This window comes from Convolutriloba macropyga, chromosome 15, assembly GCF_964194025.1.
Source record: "Convolutriloba macropyga chromosome 15, txConMacr16.3, whole genome shotgun sequence".
Classification (NCBI taxonomy): Eukaryota; Metazoa; Xenacoelomorpha; order Acoela; family Convolutidae; genus Convolutriloba; species Convolutriloba macropyga.
In genome coordinates this window covers 45,043,576-45,068,437 of record NC_134482.1, presented here as the reverse complement: position 1 = coordinate 45,068,437, position 24,862 = coordinate 45,043,576, and the positions used below count along the sequence as shown (strand labels likewise).

The following is a 24,862-nucleotide window of genomic DNA, read 5'->3' as shown; positions in this document are numbered from 1 at the left end:
GCGATGAAATAAATAATTCACTGCTTGCAACACGAAGCAATTAAAAAAATTTGACCGATAAAAACCTAAAATCGTACAAAATTTAACTGAAAAAATTTACTCATTTTCACCGGTGAATTAATCTAAACTCGATGTGCGGTTTTTAAGGCTGAATTTTTTTCTCATCGCTAAAAACTTTTTCTAGAGAAAATGTACCGAAAATTCTTGATAATTTCAACTTCTCATACATAGGGGATATCTGTCTATGAGATTTTCCTAAAAACCGCAGGAAAACCAAACTTTCCGAGGCAGGCTACACAAAAACTTTAAGTTAAAAATTTTAATCAAAAATAAATTTTACTTGAAACTGAAAACAAATGAATAACTAATATAAAATTGGCCCCGTTGAATTTTAATAAAACTTTACTTGTTTATTGAGATCTAAACTAATGATGAAGCTGACTCCTTTTCCGGGCGAGCAGTTCCATCTATTCTTTTCGTTTTAGATTGCTGATTGAAACTAGAAGAATTATCAAGATCTTGGTTTTTTTCCGAGAGAACACTGACATCAGGTAGTTTCTTAAAAGGACAAATCTATACTTCTAGAGACTCTTGTAGGCAGTTGTTTACCAAATGAGGAAGAGAGAGCAGACTTTCAAAAAGGCATATATTATTTGAAAAGAATTGGTGTATAAATTAAAAACAGCTACCAACTGGAGCCACTTAGTAAAGTGAATAATAACATATTAGATGACCGATGAGACCTGCCAATTTTAAGACTACGAGACAAAACAAGACATTTTAAGACTTTTTAACGCTTTCTTCTGTGGGAATTGAAAGTTAAACTTTTCGGAAAAGAACCAAATTAAAACTGAACTTGAATTATTCCCAACACAAAGGCGAATTCTAAAATTGAAACTGTACAAAGATAATAATGGTGAAGAAATTTAAACTGATGAGAACGGTTGAATAAGTAAATATTGACTCTGATAAAAATCATATCATAGATTGAACACCAAAATTCCCACGCACGTAATATTGGATTAGAGACCCAAATTCGGGGCCTAGGATATCAAAGTCTTGAATGACCTTCTGAAGACTTTTCCCAAAAAGCTATTTTTCACACAAAGATTAGGAACTTTTGGTAAAAATAGGACTAAACTATCTTAACCAAACATAGATAAGCAGTATATATACGGCTCGATTTTAGCCAATTCCGGGTGGACAATTTGTGCCAATAATTGTTGTGTTGTGTGTTGTAACAAAACAATTCGGAAAACAACTACATTGTTGTTATAGTGAATTTCGTGTAGTAACTTGATTCAACGATTGAGTTAACAATTCTCTGTCGCTTTAATAGAATTGTAGATTTTGATTGAAACTAGTGTACTCTGGTAACTATACTTTTCGTTAAATTAAATTAGCAAATTTTCAACTACTTTCTCTCTTTAGACCTTTTCTTATAACTTAGTAGAGCTTTAACTGGTATCTAGTAGGTGTTATCTAAACTCTTCGATACTTGGCACTCATAGGCATTTGTAACTAGTTGTTCTAAAGGAACCATAGCCTTGTAATAATTAAGACTCGGTAAAACCTAATCGTTTTTTTTGGTTTTCTGCTAATGTTAATCAACAGCGTAATTGTACAACTTTAGTAACTTAACAATACATCTCTAAGGATCTGAAATCATACTCAGTCTAGCTTCAATTTATTGGATTTAAATTATTTTGGTGACTAGTAAAGTAGTGATCAACCAATCAACAATTAGGTTAAGTTAGGTTAACGAACTGGAGGACAGCACCTAGTCCAGGACAACATCAAGACGATTGATTTCTGAGAGTATTAATCGGCCAAGCTCCTTCCAGGAGACCGCATAGTGAAGCCACTCTGAGGGTAGGCCTGCTGCTCGTAGATGACTTGGCAAGTTAAGTCAACCCATGTAGTATGGAATGGTGAACCAAGTAGACAATTAAAACGGTCTGCAGTAACCTGAAATACCTGATGGGCAATGTCTTAACGTCCTATCAAGTTGGGTAATACTCGTCTGGTTGGGTTGTGGAGTGAACACCGACAAGCTCTTCACGTCATCTACTATTTGTTTTAAGTATATTGGTTGATCGAATAAATAAAAAGTGAATTGAGGACCTGGAATAATTCTCAATCTTAGAGTCACCAATTTATTTCATTTGGTAAAGCACTTCTTAGAAGCTAAAATATCTTATAAGATAGAGAGGATTTAAGAACATATTCTAATATCATCATTATTATTGGCAATTGACTACAGTTCTATAGCGCCTGAAAATACTGTCTTTAGGGCTTGAACGGAGGGCCTGGTATAACCCTTTAGTCTAATTAAGAGTATTAGGTTTGTGAAGTTACTATCCAGTTCAGTAGTTTTATCTAAAGATAGATTCTAGAAACAATTGTGGAATTGTGAATATGGTAAAATCTGCACTCTAAAAATTCAGATTCTATATTGGCGACCACAGAGGGATTCTTCTGATTAGAAGATAGTTTTTATGACCTTTCATTCTTGAAGAACTACGTTTTCCGTACGTTTTTTTTGAAGTTGGTTCTTCACCATCGGAATCCAAAACGATTCCGAGGGTGAAAAGTAAATCAAAAGACAGGAAGCTACCTGGACAAAGAACAGAGATGTCAGATGCCACCTGCAAAATCCCGCCAGCCTTCCAGCAGAGGGGAGAGAGCTTGACATGCTGGGCAGACAGGGCAGTAAAAGTGTGCCGGAAAACGAACACAATTATCAGCACTCCAGAACTGGATCGCCTCGCTAGCGGGTTGTTTTTTGGAGGGACTTAGAGACGAACAACTCAGGCAACATCTGAGAGAGATGCCTTATATTGGATTATCTGTAACCCTAGGCAAAGCTATCGATTTGAACATGGAGCAAGCCCAAGAGGACTCGGACAAGTGGAGCACTACGGCCATCGTCGGTCCTACTCCAAACAGGCCTCAAGATGCTGGAAGCTGTGATGACTAAGGCGCGACCCCGCTCATAGATGAGAGCGTCAGCAGTACGTATATTTTCCGAATGCTAGAGCTACTCCTGAAAGAACAACAGCAGCTTCGAGGGCACATGCACCGGTTGCTTAGAGGGCAACAGAATTTGATTGAGCACAAGCAAGCGGCCACTATAGTAGAGGTTGCGCCCAAGCTACATAGCGAAGTTGAGGCCAGAGCAAAAGAACTCGAAAACTAGACGTTCAGTTATTCATAGAAAATTTCTAAAAAGCAACATAAAAAAGACTGCCTAACATTTTTCGTTCGGTGCTGGTTGAAAATCTGGTCAATCAATTGTCGTTTTCTTTTGTTAAATTCGTTTTTTGTTATTGCACTTACATTTATTCAAAAAAAACGATTTTTTTTTTATTTTTTTGAAGGAGTTTCTCAGGAAAGGACCGTAAGCAATCATTATTGGTTGATCGAATAAATAAAAAGTGAATTGAGGACCTGGAATAATTCTCAATCTTAGAGTCACCAATTTATTTCATTTGGTAAAGCACTTCTTAGAAGCTAAAATATCTTATAAGATAGAGAGGAATTAAGAACATATTCTAATATCATCATTATTATTGGCAATTGACTACAGTTCTATAGCGCCTGAAAATACTGTCTTTAGGGCTTGAACGGAGGGCCTGGTATAACCCTTTAGTCTAATTAAGAGTATTAGGTTTGTGAAGTTACTATCCAGTTCAGTAGTTTTATCTAAAGATAGATTCTAGAAACAATTGTGGAATTGTGAATATGGTAAAATCTGCACTCTAAAAATTCAGATTCTATATTGGCGACCACAGAGGGATTCTTCTGATTAGAAGATAGTTTTTATGACCTTTCATTCTTGAAGAACTACGTTTTCCGTACGTTTTTTTTGAAGTTGGTTCTTCACCATCGGAATCCAAAACGATTCCGAGGGTGAAAAGTAAATCAAAAGACAGGAAGCTACCTGGACAAAGAACAGAGATGTCAGATGCCACCTGCAAAATAGCGCCAGCCTTCCAGCAGAGGGGAGAGAGCTTGACATGCTGGGCAGACAGGGCAGTAAAAGTGTGCCGGAAAACGAACACAATTATCAGCACTCCAGAACTGGATCGCCTCGCTAGCGGGTTGTTTTTTGGAGGGACTTAGAGACGAACAACTCAGGCAACATCTGAGAGAGATGCCTTATATTGGATTATCTGTAACCCTAGGCAAAGCTATCGATTTGAACATGGAGCAAGCCCAAGAGGACTCGGACAAGTGGAGCACTACGGCCATCGTCGGTCCTACTCCAAACAGGCCTCAAGATGCTGGAAGCTGTGATGACTAAGGCGCGACCCCGCTCATAGATGAGAGCGTCAGCAGTACGTATATTTTCCGAATGCTAGAGCTACTCCTGAAAGAACAACAGCAGCTTCGAGGGCACATGCACCGGTTGCTTAGAGGGCAACAGAATTTGATTGAGCACAAGCAAGCGGCCACTATAGTAGAGGTTGCGCCCAAGCTACATAGCGAAGTTGAGGCCAGAGCAAAAGAACTCGAAAACTAGACGTTCAGTTATTCATAGAAAATTTCTAAAAAGCAACATAAAAAAGACTGCCTAACATTTTTTGTTCGGTGCTGGTTGAAAATCTGGTCAATCAATTGTCGTTTTCTTTTGTTAAATTCGTTTTTTGTTATTGCACTTACATTTATTCAAAATAAACGATTTTTTTTTTATTTTTTTGAAGGAGTTTCTCAGGAAAGGACCGTAAGCAATCAAAACGACGATATTTGTTTTTTTAAAAAAAATGCTTTTGAGCAACAACAAAATCCAGGAACTTAACCAACCACTTGAGAATTGTTTAAAAAATAACAATGAGAATTTTTCGAACTATTTTCCTATCAAGGTTTTGTTTCGTTTGGCAAAGAAACAAAGAAGTTATTACTTATTTTTTTTTCGAAATGTGCTGCAAACCAACTTTAATAATAGAAGTTGTTTTCTTTTCCCCTAGGTTCTATGCTCTGGCGACGATTGCAGGGTCAGAGAAATGCAACAAGGAATCCAGTTCAACTCTTTGGATTAGTATACCTTTTTTTTTGAACTGGAATAGGCAACTCTTATAAAAAAAGGGAAGCGAATTTTCGACCTTAAAAGAAGACATCCCAAACCGCAAAATAGAAACTGCCTTACTTGGGTGTGTAACAAGGGACTCCGAAATCACTTTAAAATTCTTTTGAACCGTGGATAAAAATCATTAGTATGCAGTGCATTCGAACATTGTCCACACTGATTAGAGTACTTTTCCTCCCAGTCCTGAACCATTTATTTTAATCTGCCAGAATTTTTAATATCGTTGTTAGTGAATGCGAGTTTTAATAAAAAAAAGCACGAGCGAAATTAAAATGATTTCTTTTTATTTGGATGACATTACTCCGCGAATGCAACGGTTTAGGAACTAAAAAATTATCTCAGAGAAAGGGGTAACAATTGGTAACAAAAAACAAAGATAGTAAAAACTCTGCAGTTTTGCTAGATATAAAAAAAGACCTTTTGCAGAACTCTGTACTATTCCTTCTAAATATATAGAGAGAATATTACTCAATTAATTGGCGCAGTAACAAACCTGATTGATTAGATGCTTAGATTTCTTTTGAATATATTTAGTGAACGGTGCGACTGTAGAAGAACAAGCATTCTCCAATGAAAATCTCTCATCATTTCCTCATCTACAACCATTGCTACGAACTTACACAGTTGATTTCGGGTTTTTTTGAACAAACTAAGGGGAAACACAACATGTTCAGAGGATCAACTTTACTTCCACTCAATATTATATCAACCTTGCATTAACACACATCTTTAGTGTGGTTGAGACGGTTGAGGCATTCGATTGGTCCACTACTTTACATCAGTTGTAATACTCTACTTTCATGATGGAGGCCCAAACAATGCTGAACTGACAAGTCACTCTGCCGTGTCTTCTGATCACTGGAGCTTTCTGTTCGTGACGACAGCAAGATGCTATACAAAGACAAGAAAACAACACACCACGACGTTGACCACTGACGACAGAGCAGAATAAACTGAAGTTCTAGGATGTTCCAATTTCATATCAAATGGCGTTTCCAAAACCTTATCATTGATGCGTGGATTCCTGCTTGCAACCCATTTGACAGTGGAGAAACCTTACATTGTGAACAAAAAGAGAGGTCCGATGGAGAGTCCGCCCACTGATCGAATCAGAGTTGCTGGGAAGGCAACTCATACGGAAGAAAGACTTGACCTTGTAGAGAGAATGCAAACCAAAGACTCTCAAGTCCAATAAAAGTCTTGTATCGCAAAATATGGTGATGGTGCTTTTATATACGTTTACTTCATACTCGAATTTCACTGTGTTTTACTATTCAAGAGAATAGTTTAGTCCGGATGGGTGGGATGTAGCAATGGAAAGCAAAACTTAAGCATTTTTTGGAAAAGAACCAAATTAATACTAACCTTGAGTTATTCCCAACACACAAGCGAATACTGATTTTGAAACTGTACAAAGATAAAAATGGTGAAGAAATTTAAACTGATGAGAACGGTTGAATAAGTAAATATTGACTCTGATAAAGATTATATCATAGTTTGAACACCAAAATTCTCAGCCAGGTAATATTGGATTAGAAACGCAAATTAGGGGCCTAGGTTATCAAAGTCATGAATGACCTTCTGAAGACTTTTCCCAAAAAGGTAATTTTGACACAAAGATTAGGAACTTTTGGTAAAAAAAAGACTAAACTATCTTAGCAAAACATAGAAAAGCAGTATATATACGGCGCGATTTTAGCCAATTCCAGGAGAACAATCTGTGCGAATAATTGCAGTGTTGCGTGTTGTGTAACAAAAGCATTCGGAAAATAATTATATTGTTGTTATAGTGAATTTCATGCAGTAAATTGATTCGACGAGTGAGTTAACAGATTTCTGTCGCTGTAATAGAATCATAGATTTTGATTGAATCTAGTGTACTCTGGTAACTATACTTTTCGTTAAATTAACTTAGCAAATTTTCAACTATTTTCTCTCTTTAGACCTTTTCTTATAACTTAGTAGAGCTTTAACTGGTATCTAGTAGGTATTTTCTAAACGCATCGATACTTGGCACTCATAGGCATTTGTAACTAGTTGTTCTAAAGGAACCATAGCCTTGTAATAATTAAGACTCGGTAAAACCCAATCGTTTTTTTGGTTTTCTGTTAATGTTAATCAACAGCGTAATTGTACAACTTTAGTAACTTAACAATACATCTCTAAGGATCTGAAATCATACTCAGTCTAGCTTCAATTTATTGGATTTAAATTATTTTGGTGACTAGTAAAGTAGTGATCAACCAATCAACAATTAGGTTAAGTTAGGTTAACGAACTGGAGGACAGCACCTAGTCCAGGACAACATCAAGACGATTGATTTCTGAGAGTATTAATCGGCCAAGCTCCTTCCAGGAGACCGCATAGTGAAGCCACTCTGAGGGTAGGCCTGCCTGCTCGTAGAGGACTTGGCAAAATAAGTCAACCCTTGTAGTATGGAATGGTTAACCAAGTAGACAATTAAAACTGTCTTCAGTGACTGGAAGTACAATATCGGCAATGTCTTAACGTTCTATCAAGTTGGTTAATACTCGTCTGGTTAGGTTGTGGAGTGAACACCGTCGAGCTCTTCAGGTCATCTACTATTTGTTTTGAGTATATTGCTTGATCGAATAATTAGAAAGTGAAATGAGGACCTGGTATAATTCTCAATCTTAGAGTCAGCAATTTATTTAATTTGGTAAAACACTTCTTAGAAGCTAAAATATCATATAACATAGAGAGGCATTACAAACATCTTCTAATATCTTCATTATTATTGGCAATTGACTACAGTTCTATAGCGCCTGAAAATACTGTCTTTAGGGCTTGAACGGAGGGCCTGTCATAACCCGTTAGTCTAATTAAGAGTAGTAGGCTTGTGAAGTTACTATCCAGTCCAGTAGTTTTCTCTAAAGATAGATTCTAGGAACAATTGTGGAATTGTGAATAGGGTAAAACCTACACCCTAAAAATTCTGATTCTGTATTGGCGATCACAGCGGGATTCGTCTGATTAGAAGATAGTTTTATTGACCGTTCATTCTTGCAGAACTAAGTTTTCCGTACACTTTTTTTTTGAAATTGGTTCTTCACCATCGGAATGCAAAAGGAGTCCGAGGGTGAAAAATAAATCAAAAGACAGGAAGCTTCCTGAACAAAGAACAGAGATGTCAGATGCCACCTTCAAAATCCCGCCAGTCTTCCAAAAGAGGGGAGTGAGCTTGACAAGCTGGGCAGACAGGGTAGTAAAAGTGTGCCGGAAAACGGACACAAACATCAGCACTCCAGAACTGGATCGCCTCGCTAGCTGGTTGTTTTTGGAGGGTCTTAGAGACGAACAACTAAGGGACTTAGAGACGAACAACATCTGAGAGAGCTGTCTGATAGTGGATTATCTGTAACCTTAGGCAAAGCTATCGATTTGACCATGGAGCAAGCCCAGGGCGACTCGGACAAGTGGAGCACTACGGCCATCGTCCATCCTGCTCCAAAGAGGCCTCAAGATGCTGGAAGCTGTGATGACTTAGGCGCGACCCAGCACATAAGAGAGAGCGCCAGCAGTACGGATTTTTTCCGAATGCTAGAGCTACTCCTCAAAGAACAACAGCAGCTTCGAGGGGACATGCACTGGTTGCTTCGAGGGCAACAGAATCTAAGTGAACGGCAGCAATCAGCGGCAAGAAAAATAGTGCGCTGTTGCAACTGCAAGCAAATCGGCCAGTACAGTAGAGTTTGCGCCCACGATACATAGCGAAGTTGAGACCAGAGCAAAAGAATTGGAAAACCAGACGTTCACTTATTCATAAAAACTTTCTAAAAAGCAACATAAATTAGACTGCCTAAAGTTTGTTGTTCGGTGCTGGTTGAAAATCTAGTCACTCAATTGTCGTTTTTTTTGTTAAACTCGTTTTAGTTATTGCTCTTATATTTATTCAAAATAAACGAAAATTTTTTAATTTTTTTTAAGGATTTATCCAGGAAAGGACCGTAAGCAATCAAAACGAAATTTGTTTTGTTTTTTTTTTAAAAAAATGCTTTTGGCTTTTGAGCAACAACAAAATCCAGGAACTTAACAAACCACTTGAGAATTGTTAAAAAAATAACAATAAGAATTTTTCGAATAATTTTCCTATCAAGGTATTGTTTCGTTTGGCAAAATAAACCAAGAAGTTTTTACTTTTTTTTCAAAATGTGCTCAAAACCAAATTTAATGATGGAAGTTGTTTTCTTTTCTCCTAGGTTCTATGCTCTGGCGATTGCAGGGTCAGAGAAATGCAACAAGGGAACCAGTTCAACTCTTTGGATTAGTATACCTTTTTGTTTTTTTGAACTCGAATAGGCAACCCTTATAAAAAATGGAAGCGAATTTTGGACCTTAAAAAAAGTAATTCCAAGCCGCAAAATAGAAACTGGGTTACTTGGGTGTGTAACAAAGGATTCCGAAACCACATTAAATTTCTTTTGAACCGTGGCTAAAAATCAGCAGTATGCGGTGCATTCGAAAAATGTCACTGATTAGAGTACTTTTCCTCCCAGTCCTGAACCGTTTATTTTAATCTGCCAGAATTTTTAATATCGTTGTTAATAAATGCGAGTTTTAATAAAAAATAGAGCGAACGAAATTAAAATGATTTCTTTTTGTTTGGATGACATTACTCCGCGAATGCAACGGTTTAGGAAAAAAATCTCTCAGAGAAAGGGGTAACAATTGGTAACAAAAAAAACAAAGATAGCAAAACCTCTGCAGTTTTGCTAGATATAGAAAAAAAAGAGATTTTGCAGAACTGTAGTATTCCTTCTAAATATATAGAGAGAATAGTTTTCAATCAATTGGCGCAGTAACAAATCTTATTGATTAGATGCTTAAATTTCATTTGATTATATTTGAGTGAACGGTGCGACTGTAGAAGAACATGCATTCTCCAATAAAAAATCTCTTATCATTTCCCCTTCTACAAGCATGGCTACGAACTTACACAATTGATTTCGGGTTTCTTTGAAGAAAGTAAGGGGAAACAAAACATGTTCAGAGGATCAACTTTACTTCCAGTCAATATTATATCAACCTTGCATTAACTCACATCTTCAGTGTGGTTGAGACGGTTGAGGCATTCGATTGGTCCACTACTCTACATCAGTTGTAATACTCTACTTTCATGATGGAGGCCCAAACAATGCTGAACTGACCAGTCACCCTGCCGTGTCTTCTGATCACTGGAGCCTTCTGTTCGTGACGGCAGCAAGATGTTATACACAAAGAAGAAATCAACACACCACGACGTTGACCACTGATGACAGAGCAGACTAAATTGAAATTCTAGGTTGTTCCAACTTCATAACAAATGGCGTTTTCAAAACCTTTTCATGGATGCGTGGATTCCTGCTTGTAACCCATTTGACCTTGGAGAAACCTTACATTGTGAACAAAAAGAGAGGTCCTACGGAGAGTCCGCCCACTGATTGAATCAGAGATGCTGGGAATACAACTCATACGGAAGAAAGACTTGACCTTGTAGAGAGAGTGCGAACCAAAGACTCTCAAGTCCAGTAAAACTGTTGTACCGCAAAATATGGTGATGGTGCTTTTATTTACTTTTACTTTATACTCTAATTTCACTGTGTTTTACTATTCAAGAGAGAAATCTAAATTTGAAACGGTACAAAGATAATAATGGTAATGAAATTTAAACTGATGAGAACGGTTGAATAAGTAAATATTGACTCTGATAAAGATTATATCATAGATTAAACACCAAAATCCCACCCACATAATATTGGATTGGAGACCCAAATTCGGGGCCTAGGATATCAAAATCTTGAATGACCTTCTTAACACTTTTCCCAAAAAGCTTTTTTTCACACAAAGATTAGTAACTCAAACATAGATAAGTAGTATATATACGGCTTTATTTTAGCCAATTCCAGGAGAACAATTTGTGCGAATAATTGTTGTTTCGTGTTGTAACAAAACCATTCGGAAAATAAATATATTGTTGTTATAGGGAATTTCGTGTAGTAACTTGATTCGACGAGTAAGTTAAGAGATCTCTGTCGCTGTAATAGAATCGTAGATTTTGATTAAAACTAGTGTACTCTGGTATCTATACTCGTCGTTAAATTAACTGGTATAACCCTTTAGTCTAATTAAGAGTAGTAGGATTGTGAAGTTACTATCCAGTCCAGTAGTTTTCTCTAAAGATAGATTCTAGGAACAATTGTGGAATTGTGAATAGGGTAAAACCTCCACCCTAAATATTCAGATTCTATATCAACGCAGTCACCTCAAATCTTACGTAGTTTCATTAAAGGCTTGAGATAATAGAACATCGTGCTAACTTAGCGGTGAAACGTTGTTTCCATGAATTAAACCATGAAAATCGCACTTCTTACATGAGTTTTTCACCGAATTACATAAAAACTTTCACCGCATTCATAGCATTTTTTTAATGATTGTTAGCGTTTTCACCTCGGCCCGGGTAGAGAAATTTTGAATGCTAGAATTTAGCTCAGCCTTAGATTTCGCTGCTAGACTTCAGCCCCACTCATTTTTGATGCTGGATTTCAACTCGACTGTCTTGACGCTCGACTTTAGCTTGGCGCATATAATATGCTCGAATTTAGATGGACTCAAAATTAATGCTCGATGTCAACCAGTTTTATTGCGCGACCCTAGACCGCTCTGATCAGACGATCATTTCCCAGTCTTTGCCCTCTTATCAGATCATGCCCTCTGATCAGTCCGTAGTGCGACCATTGTTCAGACTTTCGTGCGGCTCAAGCGTTTCCCAGACCATGTATTTTGGGTCGCACCGCGCCTCCAATATGCGACCCAAATGGTCTGGTCAGAGCAGTCTAGGGTCGCACACCTAAACCTGGACAAACGTAGGATTGTTTGTTACTAACATGGTGTTGCATTCTCGGATGAGAGAGACAATATTCCTCCCGCGGCTGCAATTATGACAGATAGAAGAGCTCCCATTGTAATCAGACAATTTGCAATTCCATTGGAGTCTGTTGCTTCAATCTCTTCGACTTCTTCTTCTGCTTCGTCCTCATATTCGTAATCTAAAATTAAATGGAGCTATTCTATCAATCCCACCCGCTTGAAATATGAAACATTACCTGTTTATATATACATATACACGTTTTACAATGCATACCAGTTATGAATTAGTACGCTTTTTACACAAATAAATGTACAAATTATAACCGTACCAACCAAGAAAACACTATTAAGTCTGACTTGTTTTCAAGTGCCTCCAGTGGACAAGAATATTTTTATGTGACAATAGGGTTACGAAAAAGTTGGAAAAAAATCTGTTAAGTTTTTGGAGTTAGATAGTTGCAAATCGTTCTCATTAATTGATCATTTTCCAAAATGCAATTATCTAAAAAAATATGCGCCAGTTTACGTGTCCCGTGCTCGTTGAGACTTCTTACCTTGTCTGCAAACTTGTTTCCGATATTTAAAACTACGTTTAAAAGTTTTCTTTTCCTATTATTGAAACAATTTTTCATACTCGATCGATTGTTGTTTGAAATTTTTTTTTAGATCTACAGTACAAATGTACAATTAAATTATAATGAAGTATTGATGTATTTTTCTTTTGCCATACTGTTTTTCTCGCGGAAAGCACAAAAAGTATGATCCATTTATTTTATCTTTGAATCAGATTTTTATTTTCAATGTTGATGTTATTTTTTCCAGGAAATTCACGATAGTGTGCTGATTTGTTCCTTAGAAGGCACAATAAAAGTATAATTTCATGATGATGTTGTCGCGTTGAGCTTAAGCTTATCATTTGCGTTGGTTAATTTCATACTTTGATTTGTACTGGTTCAGATATGATGTGTTCCTAGATTTTTAAACCCATTTTTATATCATTTCAATAATGACGTCATATAAGGATCGGTTCAACCTAATGGTTGTGAAATTTATTGCAGTTTGTCAAATGGCGTCGTTGAATACTTTTAGCCGGCTCAGAAATTGGTGGTATTTCTAATTAATCGGGGATAAATAAAGCCTCAAGTTTTGTGCTGTTAAGTGTATGTGCCTACAATCTAAAAAATGGTTAAGTAAATTTAACAACAATAATTGTAGGTAAACAAAATTGCAGGTAACAATATCTGCAAAGCTATCTGCACAAAATGACACGCGCAATTTACATAGAATAAAAAACCTAGAAATTACCTGCAAACTCGAAACGACCATTTTATATTATGTTTGTAAATTTTAACGTGAAAAAAAGTCGGATTAAAGTAAAGGTAAAATTTCACATTGGATAATTAAATAAGTCCGAGCAGAAAACTTGGGGAGCATTAATAATACCTATCAGCTGGAACCCCTGCATCTGAGATCTAGTTTTAACATGGTCCTCCTAACTTTTATTTTTTGTTCGCATGGCTAAAACAGCTTCATCACATAACTCTCAAGACGGTTTTGAATTTGCGGCGGTTTTAATTTATTTTGTTATGCTTAATTTTTTGTTGCGCTTATTTTTGTTATTCAATCGATAATTCGCGCTCGATATTACATAAGTTATGTACACAAAAAGGTTCAATAAAAATTTTTTACGTTCTTGAAATTTTTTCATGAAATGGGTACTGTTTGGTTGGAAAAGACACAGTTTTGCCTGACAGACAAATTTACAAACATTACAAAGGTTTTTTGTTCTCAACTAGTTAATTCAAAATTAGTGACCGGCCCAATAATTTTGGAGGTTTTAATCATGCAAGATCATTTCAAATCATACGATAAAAACTCTACTTCAGTTGAAATTTTATCGCTTTTATCATGTAAGACCTGATAAGATTTTTTAAATCAGTTTTCGAACAAAAAAAAACAATTTTCCAAATTTTTCAATTATAAAAATTTTAGAACTTGTAAGGTCTTATAAGAGCCCTTCAGGGCTGTGCGATCCCATACAAAACATTGCGAATGTTTAAGGTGTTAAAAGATTTAGCCTAATTGTTGTGATAAACTTATTAAAAAGCTTCAGAGTTGAATGCAGAGGACTGCCATGGACAACATTGAAAGAACCGTGAATGACATGAAACATGGAAATCCACAATGTGCAAGTGTCCTGGAGCTACTCACCAACGAGGATTCTCAAATAAAAAAAACAATTGACTTTGAAAGACACCCAAATTGTGCATCTTACAAACTGCGTGATTGAATTATCAGACAGAGTCCCACAATTGGAACGATATAGCCGCAAAGATTGTTTAATCTTTAACAATTTCCCATATGCATCGCATTTGGCGGACAGTGTCCAAGAGCAAGTGTTACAGTTTATTAACAACGTATTCAACGCCCATCTCACCCATGCTGAGATCAAAGCCTGTCATTTTCTAAGGAGCGCAATAGCCGGTCAATTTTCGGTTATCATCAAATTTGTCTATTTCGAAGATAAAAACTACATCTGGAGATATCAGTCGTTGCTCTACGGAATAACTAACAAGTGAAACAACAAATACATTCAAATGAAAGAATGTTTACCCGAGAAAGATAGAGAAGTCCTCAAGTACGCCACGGTAGAGAAAAACCTTAAAGTTTCAACGAACAATTGTGTGGTTAAACTGGAATTACCTAATGGCCACAGAAAGGACTATATCAAAGTCAAAACGAAACAGGACGTCGATAAGCTAACTAAGTTTGCATCAAAGCGTAAGAACACTCGACTAGCATCTCAACAACCACCACTACCAGCTGACTGTCTCATGCAAAAGACAACAACATTTGTGTCCAATACACCGCCTATGTCGTTCCACCCTACACAAAGAAGAGGCGTAACGAGACGACGAGAAATAACTCCAAAAGATGATAAGTACTCATCGCTCCTGATATAATTGAATTATTTACGTGACCATGCGGAAAACCCCGATGTGTTGAAAGATTATGTGCTTGGTTTGTTGAACAATTCACCTGACCATAAATCGTGTGCTGTAGATATTGATGATAACCAGGGTTTCATTGTTGAAAATACTTTTCGAGATTAAATACCTATCGGTGCTGCACTTGAGCATCATGTCACTTAAGAAACATCACGAAGAACTAGAGGCACTTTTATTAAGCTTTAATCATACTCCTAGCATTCTCGCACTAACAGAGACTTGGTTAACGGACGCTGACGCACCCTATTGTTTTAAGCTTACCGGATACAACACCGTTCTAAGTCGAAACCGCAAATCACATGGTGGTGGTAAGATGATTCAATGTAAAGATTGTTTTGATGTACTGGGAGAGCTAGATATTAATCTAGAGGAAAGCATTGCTGTAAAAGTTTTCCTCCAAGGCTTATATTTTGTGCTTATTGTTGTTTCCAACCCACCAAGATTGAATAAAATGGAATTCATTGCGCGACTTGATGAAGTTCTTGCGTGATTTCAATCTTTAATGCCAGTAATAATAATGGTTGATATGAATATTGATACTTTGAAAAAAAAACAATGCATCATCAAAGTATTTATCGGCTATAGAGTCAAATGGTTTTGAGATTATACATGGCCAAATAACACGAGTTGGGAATATTTCAAATACTTGTTTAGATCACGCTATAGCAAAGGGCTTCAATCATTTAGTTCTCGATATTCTTACTGAACAAAACATTACCGATCACTATCCAATTTTACTAACTTTAAATCATAATGATTTTAGAAAAACGATTGACACGATATCAAGAGCACGCGATTTATCTTATTTAAATGATAAATATAGAATTCAAGAACTTCAATCGATAGTCGCTAAAAAGTTTCAAACTATTCCATCGGATTTCAACACCTTCCATAAAATTTTCATTGAATTGATTGATAAATTTGCTCCCGATAAAGAATTTAAATCAAATCAATGTTCCAAGCCTAAATACGTAAATAATTATTTGAAAAATCTTATTTCAAAGAGGAATTATTTGCATCGGAAATGGAAACGAACTAGTCGATCATCAGATTTAAGAAATTTTAAAGGGGCGAGAGTAAAAGTTGAGAAAGCATTAAAGAAGCTTAAGAGAAATTATTATAGCAAAAGATTTGAACGCTGTATCAATGATCCTAAACAAACATATAAAGTATTATTAGAATTACAAGGAAAATCAGAAAGAAAGCAGATTAAAAATGAACACATAAAGCTAAGTACTGAAGAGATAGTGCAATCTAAATCAGAAATTGCTAATATTTTGAATGATTACTTCAGCCATATTGCTGTAGAATTGAATAGGAATCACACCACCACTAACTCGGAGGACGATAGCACGAATTCAGATATAGGCGATTGCTCGGAAGCGAATGAACATCCTTTTTGTTTATGGCTGTTTCCAACAAAGCCATTAGAAGTCAGAGAGGCGATTGACAACCTAGATAATAAAATTTCGCCGGGTTTAGATGATATATGCCACCTAGTTGTGAAAAGCTGCAGCGAGAGTTTAGCGCCAATTCTAACTGAACTTATAAATAATTCTGTTAAGACGGGCATTTTTCCGGAAGACCTAAAACGAGCCTAAGTAATTCCGCTGTATAAAGGGGATAGTAAAGCAGATATTAATAATTATCGACCCATATCATTGCTCATTGTATTTAGTAAAATTTTTGAAAGGATAATGTACAATCGCATCTATTAGTACTTAGAACATTTCCAGCTTCTCTATTCAAAACAATTTGGATTTAGGAAAAAGCATTCAACGATTGATGCGATTGCAAAACTCACTGAGCGGTTGCGAGAGAATTATAAATCAAGAACAGTTACCAGTACAGTTTTTCTGACCTAAAGAAAGCTTTCGACACTATTGATCATGGCATCTTAGGGAAGAAATTGACTCGTTACGGAATATGTGGCAATGCTAAAAATTGGATTCTTAGTTTTGTAACCGGTCGCTCGCTACGTACCGTTTGTAATGGTTTTTCATCGGATTGGCGTGAATTAAATTATGGCGTCCCGCAAGGTTCAGTATTAGGACCGCTCCTGTTTCTCATATACGTGAACGACCTCTCGGAAGCTTGTAAAAAAGCAGACGTTTACCAATTTGCCGACGATACGAACGTAAGCGCCCTTGAATGTTCAATTTCGGAATTGAAAGATGACTTAGAATCGTTATCTCGATGGTTACGCGTTAATAAGCTGACACTAAACCTTAAAAAAACATCACAAGTAAATTTCTCGATTACAGGTGCCTCTAGTTCTAGTTCTATCTCAAACATTGGTATATCCATAAATGATTCTACTATTAAAATTGATAATTGTTGTCGCTATCTAGGATAATATATTGATTATAAGCTGCAGTTCAGAGATCATATTAATATAGTGGTGGTTAAACTAACAAAGCAGAGTGGTATCATTTCAAAGTTGAGACATTATGTACCACGATGTACTTTAATACGTTATTATGAGGCTAATGTCAAGCCACTTATTCAGTATGGAATCTTGATATATGGCTGCACAAGTTTTTCAAATCTTTGCGAAATCGAAAAATTACAAAGGAAAATTTTCCGACTAATTTTCTTCAAACGGTTTATGGATAGCATATCTCCTCTTTTGTTGAAACACGGTGTACTTACCGTGCATGAGCTGTACGTTTATGAGCTCTTAAAGTTTGTACTTCGATCAGTGCTATCACTTCATTCAGAATCGTATCTCAAAAATATCTTCACTTTTAAAAATCAAGATGCGTATTTAACCAGGAGATCTTCAACTGGAGTTATGGCTATGCCGGCTGCTAAAAATAAGTTTCAAAGGGTTTAGCTGAAATATCGTGGCGCAAAGCTATTCAATATACTTCGCCAAAATATTGTCGTACCGCAACTATGCATGATGAATAAAGATATATTCAACAACCTTGTTCATAGAATAAAAGACAATTATATTCTTGGCAATACAGAGCTGACAAAGATTATTTTCCAACTATAAAATTAAGCGATCACTATATACCTGTTGCTTTGTTATTTACAAATTTTTTTTTTTTACAATTACAAGGGAATTATGATCTCATTCGAAATGTGTTTTTTGGATAATTTGTCACATCCCTGCAACTCCTGGAAATTCTTTGAAAATAATTAAAAATTATACGCAAACTTTTGTTCGGTGCCTTCGTAGAAGGCTCCGCGACTCGATTTCTGCTGTCAAATATCACTTTTTTCAATTTCTAAAGACAGTTTTTGTCACTTTTTCGTCCTTCATAGGAACATTTGACAAAACACAACAATTTTTAACTTGCAACGTTGCTCTCTGCTGTAAACAAATTTCAACTCGATGTAGTTAAAGTACTTATCTTCGGGCTCTGGTGGAGCAATAAGTTCGAGCAGTTAAAAGTTTGCTAAAAAAGAAATCATTTACAAAATGGCAAGAATATTAAATTTAAAAAAAATTAAGTTTATCCACTCTTACGTTTGTATTACAGGGCACGCTGGAGGTCTAAGGACCTCGTTGCGCGTCCTTTCTCAGCCTAAAGTAATCTTGAATAAATTTTCAATTTGTTTGTTGGATATATCAAATGCTTTTATTTTTCGATGTTTGATTGTGATCTATGTCGTGTTTTGATTATCCTTCTTTGTACATTTGATTTATGGGCCGGGATAAATTAACTCTCTCTCTCTCTCATTTTATTTGACCCAATACCATCAAAATTCTATACAAATACGTTCATGCTTAAGACTAGCAATCGACCCTAGCAAGCTAACAGGATGCATCTTGTACGATATCAGAACTTATACTCGTAAACATCATATCTGTTTGAAATAAATCATATTTTTTGTGCTCCTCCGCTAAGGACTAGATTTAGATTTAGTTACTATGTTGAAATAACCCCATGCCTAACGCCATCGATTCATTGTAATTAGCCTAAAGCATGCATTTCTAAGATCCAAGATTCTATCATCTAAACAAAATCATTTTCTCATTGAAAAAATATTAATTAATGTTTTTGCGGGGGCTACATTTGGTAGTTTTGTCAGTCAGATACTTTTTCGACCATTGATTGAAAAGTTTTTCACGTGAGACTTTGGTATTTGCAATTTTAACAGGATAGAAACTGTTGGTAGTGCAGAAATTTTATCGCAAAATATTTTATAAGACAGACTTTTATCGTGTTTATTTTATAATTCAGAAGTATTATCGAGTAACACTTGATGAACATGTCTTGAAAAATTATAGTCGTGCAATGCATCATCTGATGTGCTGGTAAGAAATGTTTGTCAGGAATTTCTCCAATCTTACACGGTAAACATTCCTCAATTAGGCTGGGTGGGGTGGCATTTAGTTAAATTTTGCTGCTTTCCGTCTACTTTTTCCTAATAGAAGTTTTAGGTTGTAATCATTAACTATACCTGAACTGCCTCTCAAAAAACATTAATATTTTCTTGTAGTTCACTAAACTGAAAAGATCCGTTAAAAACATCCGGTGTGTTGATAATGGAGGATTGATTACCTCAAAACCTCCATTGATGAGAAAGTTGTGTTCCTAGAACTGTAGCCAAACAACTCCGAATGTCGAAAGTTAGTCATAGAAATTTGATTTATTACAAAGTTTTATTCTTATGACTCTTTAAAAGTACAAAATCGATGCTGCTCCATAATTTTGCCGACTCCACTTTAGTGGAGGGGGGGGGGGGGGGCTATATATTCGAACGTTTTTTTGTTCAGTCATTTTTGGCCGATCGATACTTTCGTTATACACAGATGTGATTGGTATCATTAAAAACCTCTTCCGGTAGAATATGTATCTAAAAAGATTTTTTTTTATTCGTTTTTCCAAGAATTTATCGAAGTTATGAAAATTTTTTCACAAAATTTTTGTCAAGTTTACTAAAATTTGTCAAAATTGTCAAAAAGAGTGTTATTACTTTAACTGTTCTGTTTGTTTACTGTAATGATTTCTTCCGATTTTCGGAGTAACTTTTTTGCTAAGTTTTTCGATATTCTGACTTTTTCTTAAAAATGGCTGTATATTTGCTTTTTTTTTAGCCCACTTTCTTTAAATTAGCCCGAAACGGAGACATGAAAAGTGCTGACACATTTTTCTAAACTCCAAAAGGGCATTTTTAACTCCGGATTTCTATAAGAGAAATCTTGAAATAAAATATTGCCCGTTTTTCGCTGCTTTAACTGATGTGCATCCACAATGTGTCATTTATTTTTGGTATTCTCAAAAAATTCATTTGCCAAATTATCTAATTCGCTAAAAATTGGGACAATAAGAAGTTTTAGTTGGACGCGTAGCTGTATCAGGGCTAGTTTTGTTCACTTCGTGGACTGTTACAATAGAAAATTTTTCGGATTGTATTGCGGCGTGGTCGTTTTTTTTTCTCAAAATAATTTCATAATTCTTGTTCTATTAAAGCTAATTATCGCCGAGAATGGCATCAAATTGAAACTCAATTCATGCAGTGGAAAATGAGCTTAAATGAGCATAATATAAATTAAATTTTAAGGATTAGCTCATTGTGTTTAATACGTTGCAAATTGTTTTTGTAAATTTGAATAGAGTTATTGTGTTTTGCCTTAATTTGTTTTTTGCAGTCTCCTGCATTAGTAGTGCTTATAAACTGAATCCAATTAGCTTCTCTAAGTGAGACAAATAAATGGGCGCACAATTAAGTCAAAGATTTGGATGAGCTGAGTCTGAACTTTTTGTGCAAATGCACATTATTGAGTCTCCTTGTTAGAAAGTTCTATTGTTAAGGTTTTTTTGTCAACTCGCATTGTTACGAAAGATTGTCTTTTTGCCTTTTTGCAGTCTCCTGCATTAGTAGTGCTTATTAACTAAATCCAATTGGCTTCTCTAATTTGGACAAATAACACTGAACCAAGTTTCTATTTGATGTCTAATGGCTCTTATGATTTTGTATATAATTGTTTTTAGAACATATCAGTGAGTTTTTGAATTTTGCATCTTTTCATTTTATATCTGTCAACTTGTAGCTGTGTCTCACTCAAGACAGCTCAATACAATTTTTTTTATGTGAAAGAAAATTTAAATTCTGTGTCAGTTTTTTTATAACTTGCCTTTTGCACTACCAGTGCAAAAAAAACGTACTTTTTACATGTTTGCGCATTTTTGAGGTTTTTCTCCACTTGAAAAATTTTCACATTAGTGACAAATCCAATTGGAGTTTAGAGAATGCGGATTGAAACACAACTAAAGCTTTTTCTGAGTTTTTTGGTTTTGAAGGCTGCTTTTGACATCGCAAAAGTTATTAGAACTCCTCATTTTATTTGAAGCTGTTTAGTTTACGACATCAAATTTGAAATGTAAATGTTTGTTGTTGTTGTTTGATTTTTTCTTGTGTCGTAGTTTTAATATTTATTGGCAGTTCTCATCGAACACTAAAGTGGCGTTGTTCACTTTTTAATTGATTTGTATCGGAAGCAACTCTTTTAATTCATACACGAATCTTTTTCGAACAAAAATTTGTATTTTTGGAAGTTACTCATTGAGTAGACAATTATGTCAAAGATTTGATGAGCGGAGTCTGAGTTTTTTGTGCTTTTAAACGCACATTTTTGAGCCTCCTTGTTAGAAGCTTTTATGGTTAAAGTTTTTTGTCAACTCGCATTGTTACGAAAGAGTGTCATTTTTCTTCTTTTTTTGCAGTATCCTGCATTAGTAGAGCTTATTGACTAAATCCAATTGACTTATTTAATTGCCATAAGTAACACTTATCTAACACATTTGATATCTAATGGCTCTTATGATTTTATGTAGAATTATTTTTTCGAAAATATCAATGAAGTATTTTTTTACCTTTGCATCTTTTGATTTTATATCTGTCAACTTGTAGCTGAGTCTCATTAAAGACTGCTCAGTATTTTTTTGTTGTCAATTCAATTTTAAATTATATGTCAGTTTTGTTTATAACTTGGCTTTGGTACTACCAGTTTAAAAAAACGTACTTTTTACATGTTTGCGCATTTTTTAGGTTTTTTTCTCTACTTGAAAAATTTTCACATTAATGACAAATCCAATCGGGGTTTAGAGAATGCGGATTAAAACACAACTAAAGCTTTTTCTGAGTTTTTTGGTTTTGAAGGCTTCTTTTGACATCGCAAAACTTTTTAGAACTCCTAATTTTTACAGTTATTTGTCGTCCTTTTTGTAATAGTTGGTTTTTTGTTCCTTATTTTATCATCATGCTACTTAGTCTGGTTTTTGACAGATCATAACAACTTTTGGTTTAACGATAAAGCAATGTTTTGTTTATATGTTTTGGTTATATATATTATCTCTCATTCTTATCATGGTCTCAACACTGTAGTTTCGTAAAATTGATTAAAATTATGCGTTCTGATGGTGTTTGTTGTTTGTACCCTTACGAGTGAGCAGCAGTAAAAATATGTCTATGATGATTCGTTTTGTTTTTAATTTGAAGCGTATGTTTTTTGCGGCTTCCAGAAAAAATTGATTTAAAAAAATTCAATGAATTTTTGAACTTGGTCATTTTTTATCTTACTAATGTCTCTATTTAGCTAGTATCTCTAAGTTTCTAGTGAGCTAAAGGTCTACCTTTATAGGTGTTTTGTTTTCAACCCAAGGATTGTTGGCTTTGATACCATGCCTTTTCATTTAAATAATGCGATTTGTGCTTATGTGCCCATTTTCGAGTTTTGTTTTCATATTTACCTGCCACATTATCGTTCTAATGGGGACCTCTAATTTCGCGTTGAAAGGATAGTAATGCGTAATTGAACTTATTCATTGTTTTAGTGAATTGGTTATTGTTTTAACGCCTGCGACACTGTTTTCTTGTTAATTTAATTGATTTTTTTAATTTGACTGACTTTTTCGTTCTTTTCGTAGTCATGACATTTTATGGGTAATGACTGGTCTCAATTGCTTCGGCGTTTGACTTGTCGTTTTTCGATATATTGTTACTGAGTCTCAATAAGTTTTGCTCTCATGTTTTTTTCTAGTGAAGTACAAACCAATCTGTTTATTTTAGGTTTTTGTTTGACGCTATTTAGTTGACGACATTAAGTTTGGAATGTAACTGTTTGTTGTTGTTATTTGATTTTTTTCTTCTATTGTAGTTTTAATATTGGCAGTTCTCATCGAACAATAATTTGGCCTTGTTTACCTTTCTAATTGATTTGAATTGGAAGCATTTTTTTTATTCATACACAAATACTTTATTCATATACAAATACTTTTTATTCATACACAAAATTCCGTTTTATTCTTACACAAATTCTTTTTTTTCATACTCAAGCACTCTTTTTTTAATACACATTACCGAGCCTTCTTGTTAAAAAGTTCTATAGCTAAGGTTTTTTGTTAACGCGCATTGTTACGAAAGATTTTCATTTTTTCCTTCTAAGTGACGAAAAGCCTTTGGAATACAATCTTCTTTTCTCCATGATGCCAAGATAAAATATTCAAATAAAACGAGAATATGATTTATTACGTTTCCCTAATTGTCCCAGTTTTTTTGTTACTTGAAACAATTTTAATTGACCAACCTTTCTGCTCATCTGACATTTTCTTAACTGTAAACCGGAGTTCTCAATTTGTTTTTATATTTTTAAATTAAGTCAAATCTAACTTCCGATTATCTTCTAAGCGCGAAAATTAGCTGTTGGGATGACTTTCAGCGCTGCTTTCATCTATCGGCGCTTAGCAGATACAACAGAAGGCTGAAAATGGAGAAATAATTTTTGCATGATTGGATTTTCCCATTAGTCAATTTTAGCCCATCTAAGGCAGCCATTTGATACGATCTACAACTGAAATTAAATATTCCTCACAACTTTTTAGTAGATTAAATGAAAAAACATAGCAGGACAAGTCCTGACGTACAATTCAAAGAATTTTCATTGACTAAGCAAAAAACTAGACCTGGAATGAAATATGAATAATTGGAAAAAACAATTCAGAAAAAAATCCAATCCAAAAGATCGAAAAAACCGTAAAAACCAAAGCGAAATTGCCGCATGTGAACAAAAAAACCACAAGCGAGAAAGCGAAAATTTGTTCAAACACCGTTTTCTCAATCTACTTTAAATTTAGAGCGAAAAAAATTCACGCCGCAAAACCACTCGCTTTTTCGCTCCATTTCCTGTTTCGGCGTGACCAAAATCACCACTCCAATTTGACTTCAAAAATCATGAAAATGTGTGAACAGATCTTAAAAAAAAGACAGCGCCCCAATACAATTCAAATTCTTTGCATTGTAAAAATTGATTTCAAACACAAAACAATTATTTGCTTAAGCAAAACTTGAACAATGATCATTTGAACAAAATTTGCGATTGAAGGGACGAAAAAAGGAATTGATTTATTTTGAATCTTTTCTATAAGCTCTTCCAAACTTTTCCAAACTTTGGTGACAAAATTATGCGTTTTATACATATAGCACCGTTTAAGAGCCAGAACTGTTGCATAAAAATGAAAAAGTGAGAGTTTGTTCTCAAATAGAGAAACAGATAACTTTGATATTAAACCACATATATACATATATAATTATATATATATATATATATATATATATATATATTTATATATATATATATATATATATATATATATATTTATATATATATATATATATATATATATTTATATATATATATATATATATATATATATATGAAGGTGTGTGTATGTGTTTGTTTTGGGAAAAATATATAAATTTTTGGATCTTTTCCGTTTGTGCCCCCCAGTACGTTATGCTCCCCCCAGTTACAGAGCACGTGTCATTACATAGTAAATCATTATGTAAAAATATTGCACGTGCATCTGGGGGTTGCAAATAATATGCACCCACTAAGCTGGGGGGGGGGGGCACAAACGGAAAAGATCCAAATTTTTTTATA

The 24,862-nt window shown here is 35.0% G+C and overlaps 1 protein-coding gene across 2 annotated transcripts in view; it reads right to left on the bottom strand.

The window, feature by feature from the left end:
• Nucleotides 1–24,862, bottom strand: part of LOC142354396 (uncharacterized) — a 31,062-nt gene that overhangs the window by 5,787 nt on the left and 413 nt on the right. Inside the window, exons 1-2 of one of the 2 annotated variants that reach the window (XM_075406672.1) lie at nt 23,510–23,604; nt 11,974–12,135 (exon numbers count right to left, since the gene is read on the bottom strand). In XM_075406672.1, the coding sequence (XP_075262787.1) occupies nt 11,974–12,135; nt 23,510–23,528 (181 nt within the window). In that variant the 5' untranslated portion in view covers nt 23,529–23,604. Of the gene's footprint in view, nt 1–11,973; nt 12,136–23,509; nt 23,605–24,862 lie in introns of those variants that run through there. The other variant, XM_075406673.1, reaches the window with a different exon arrangement.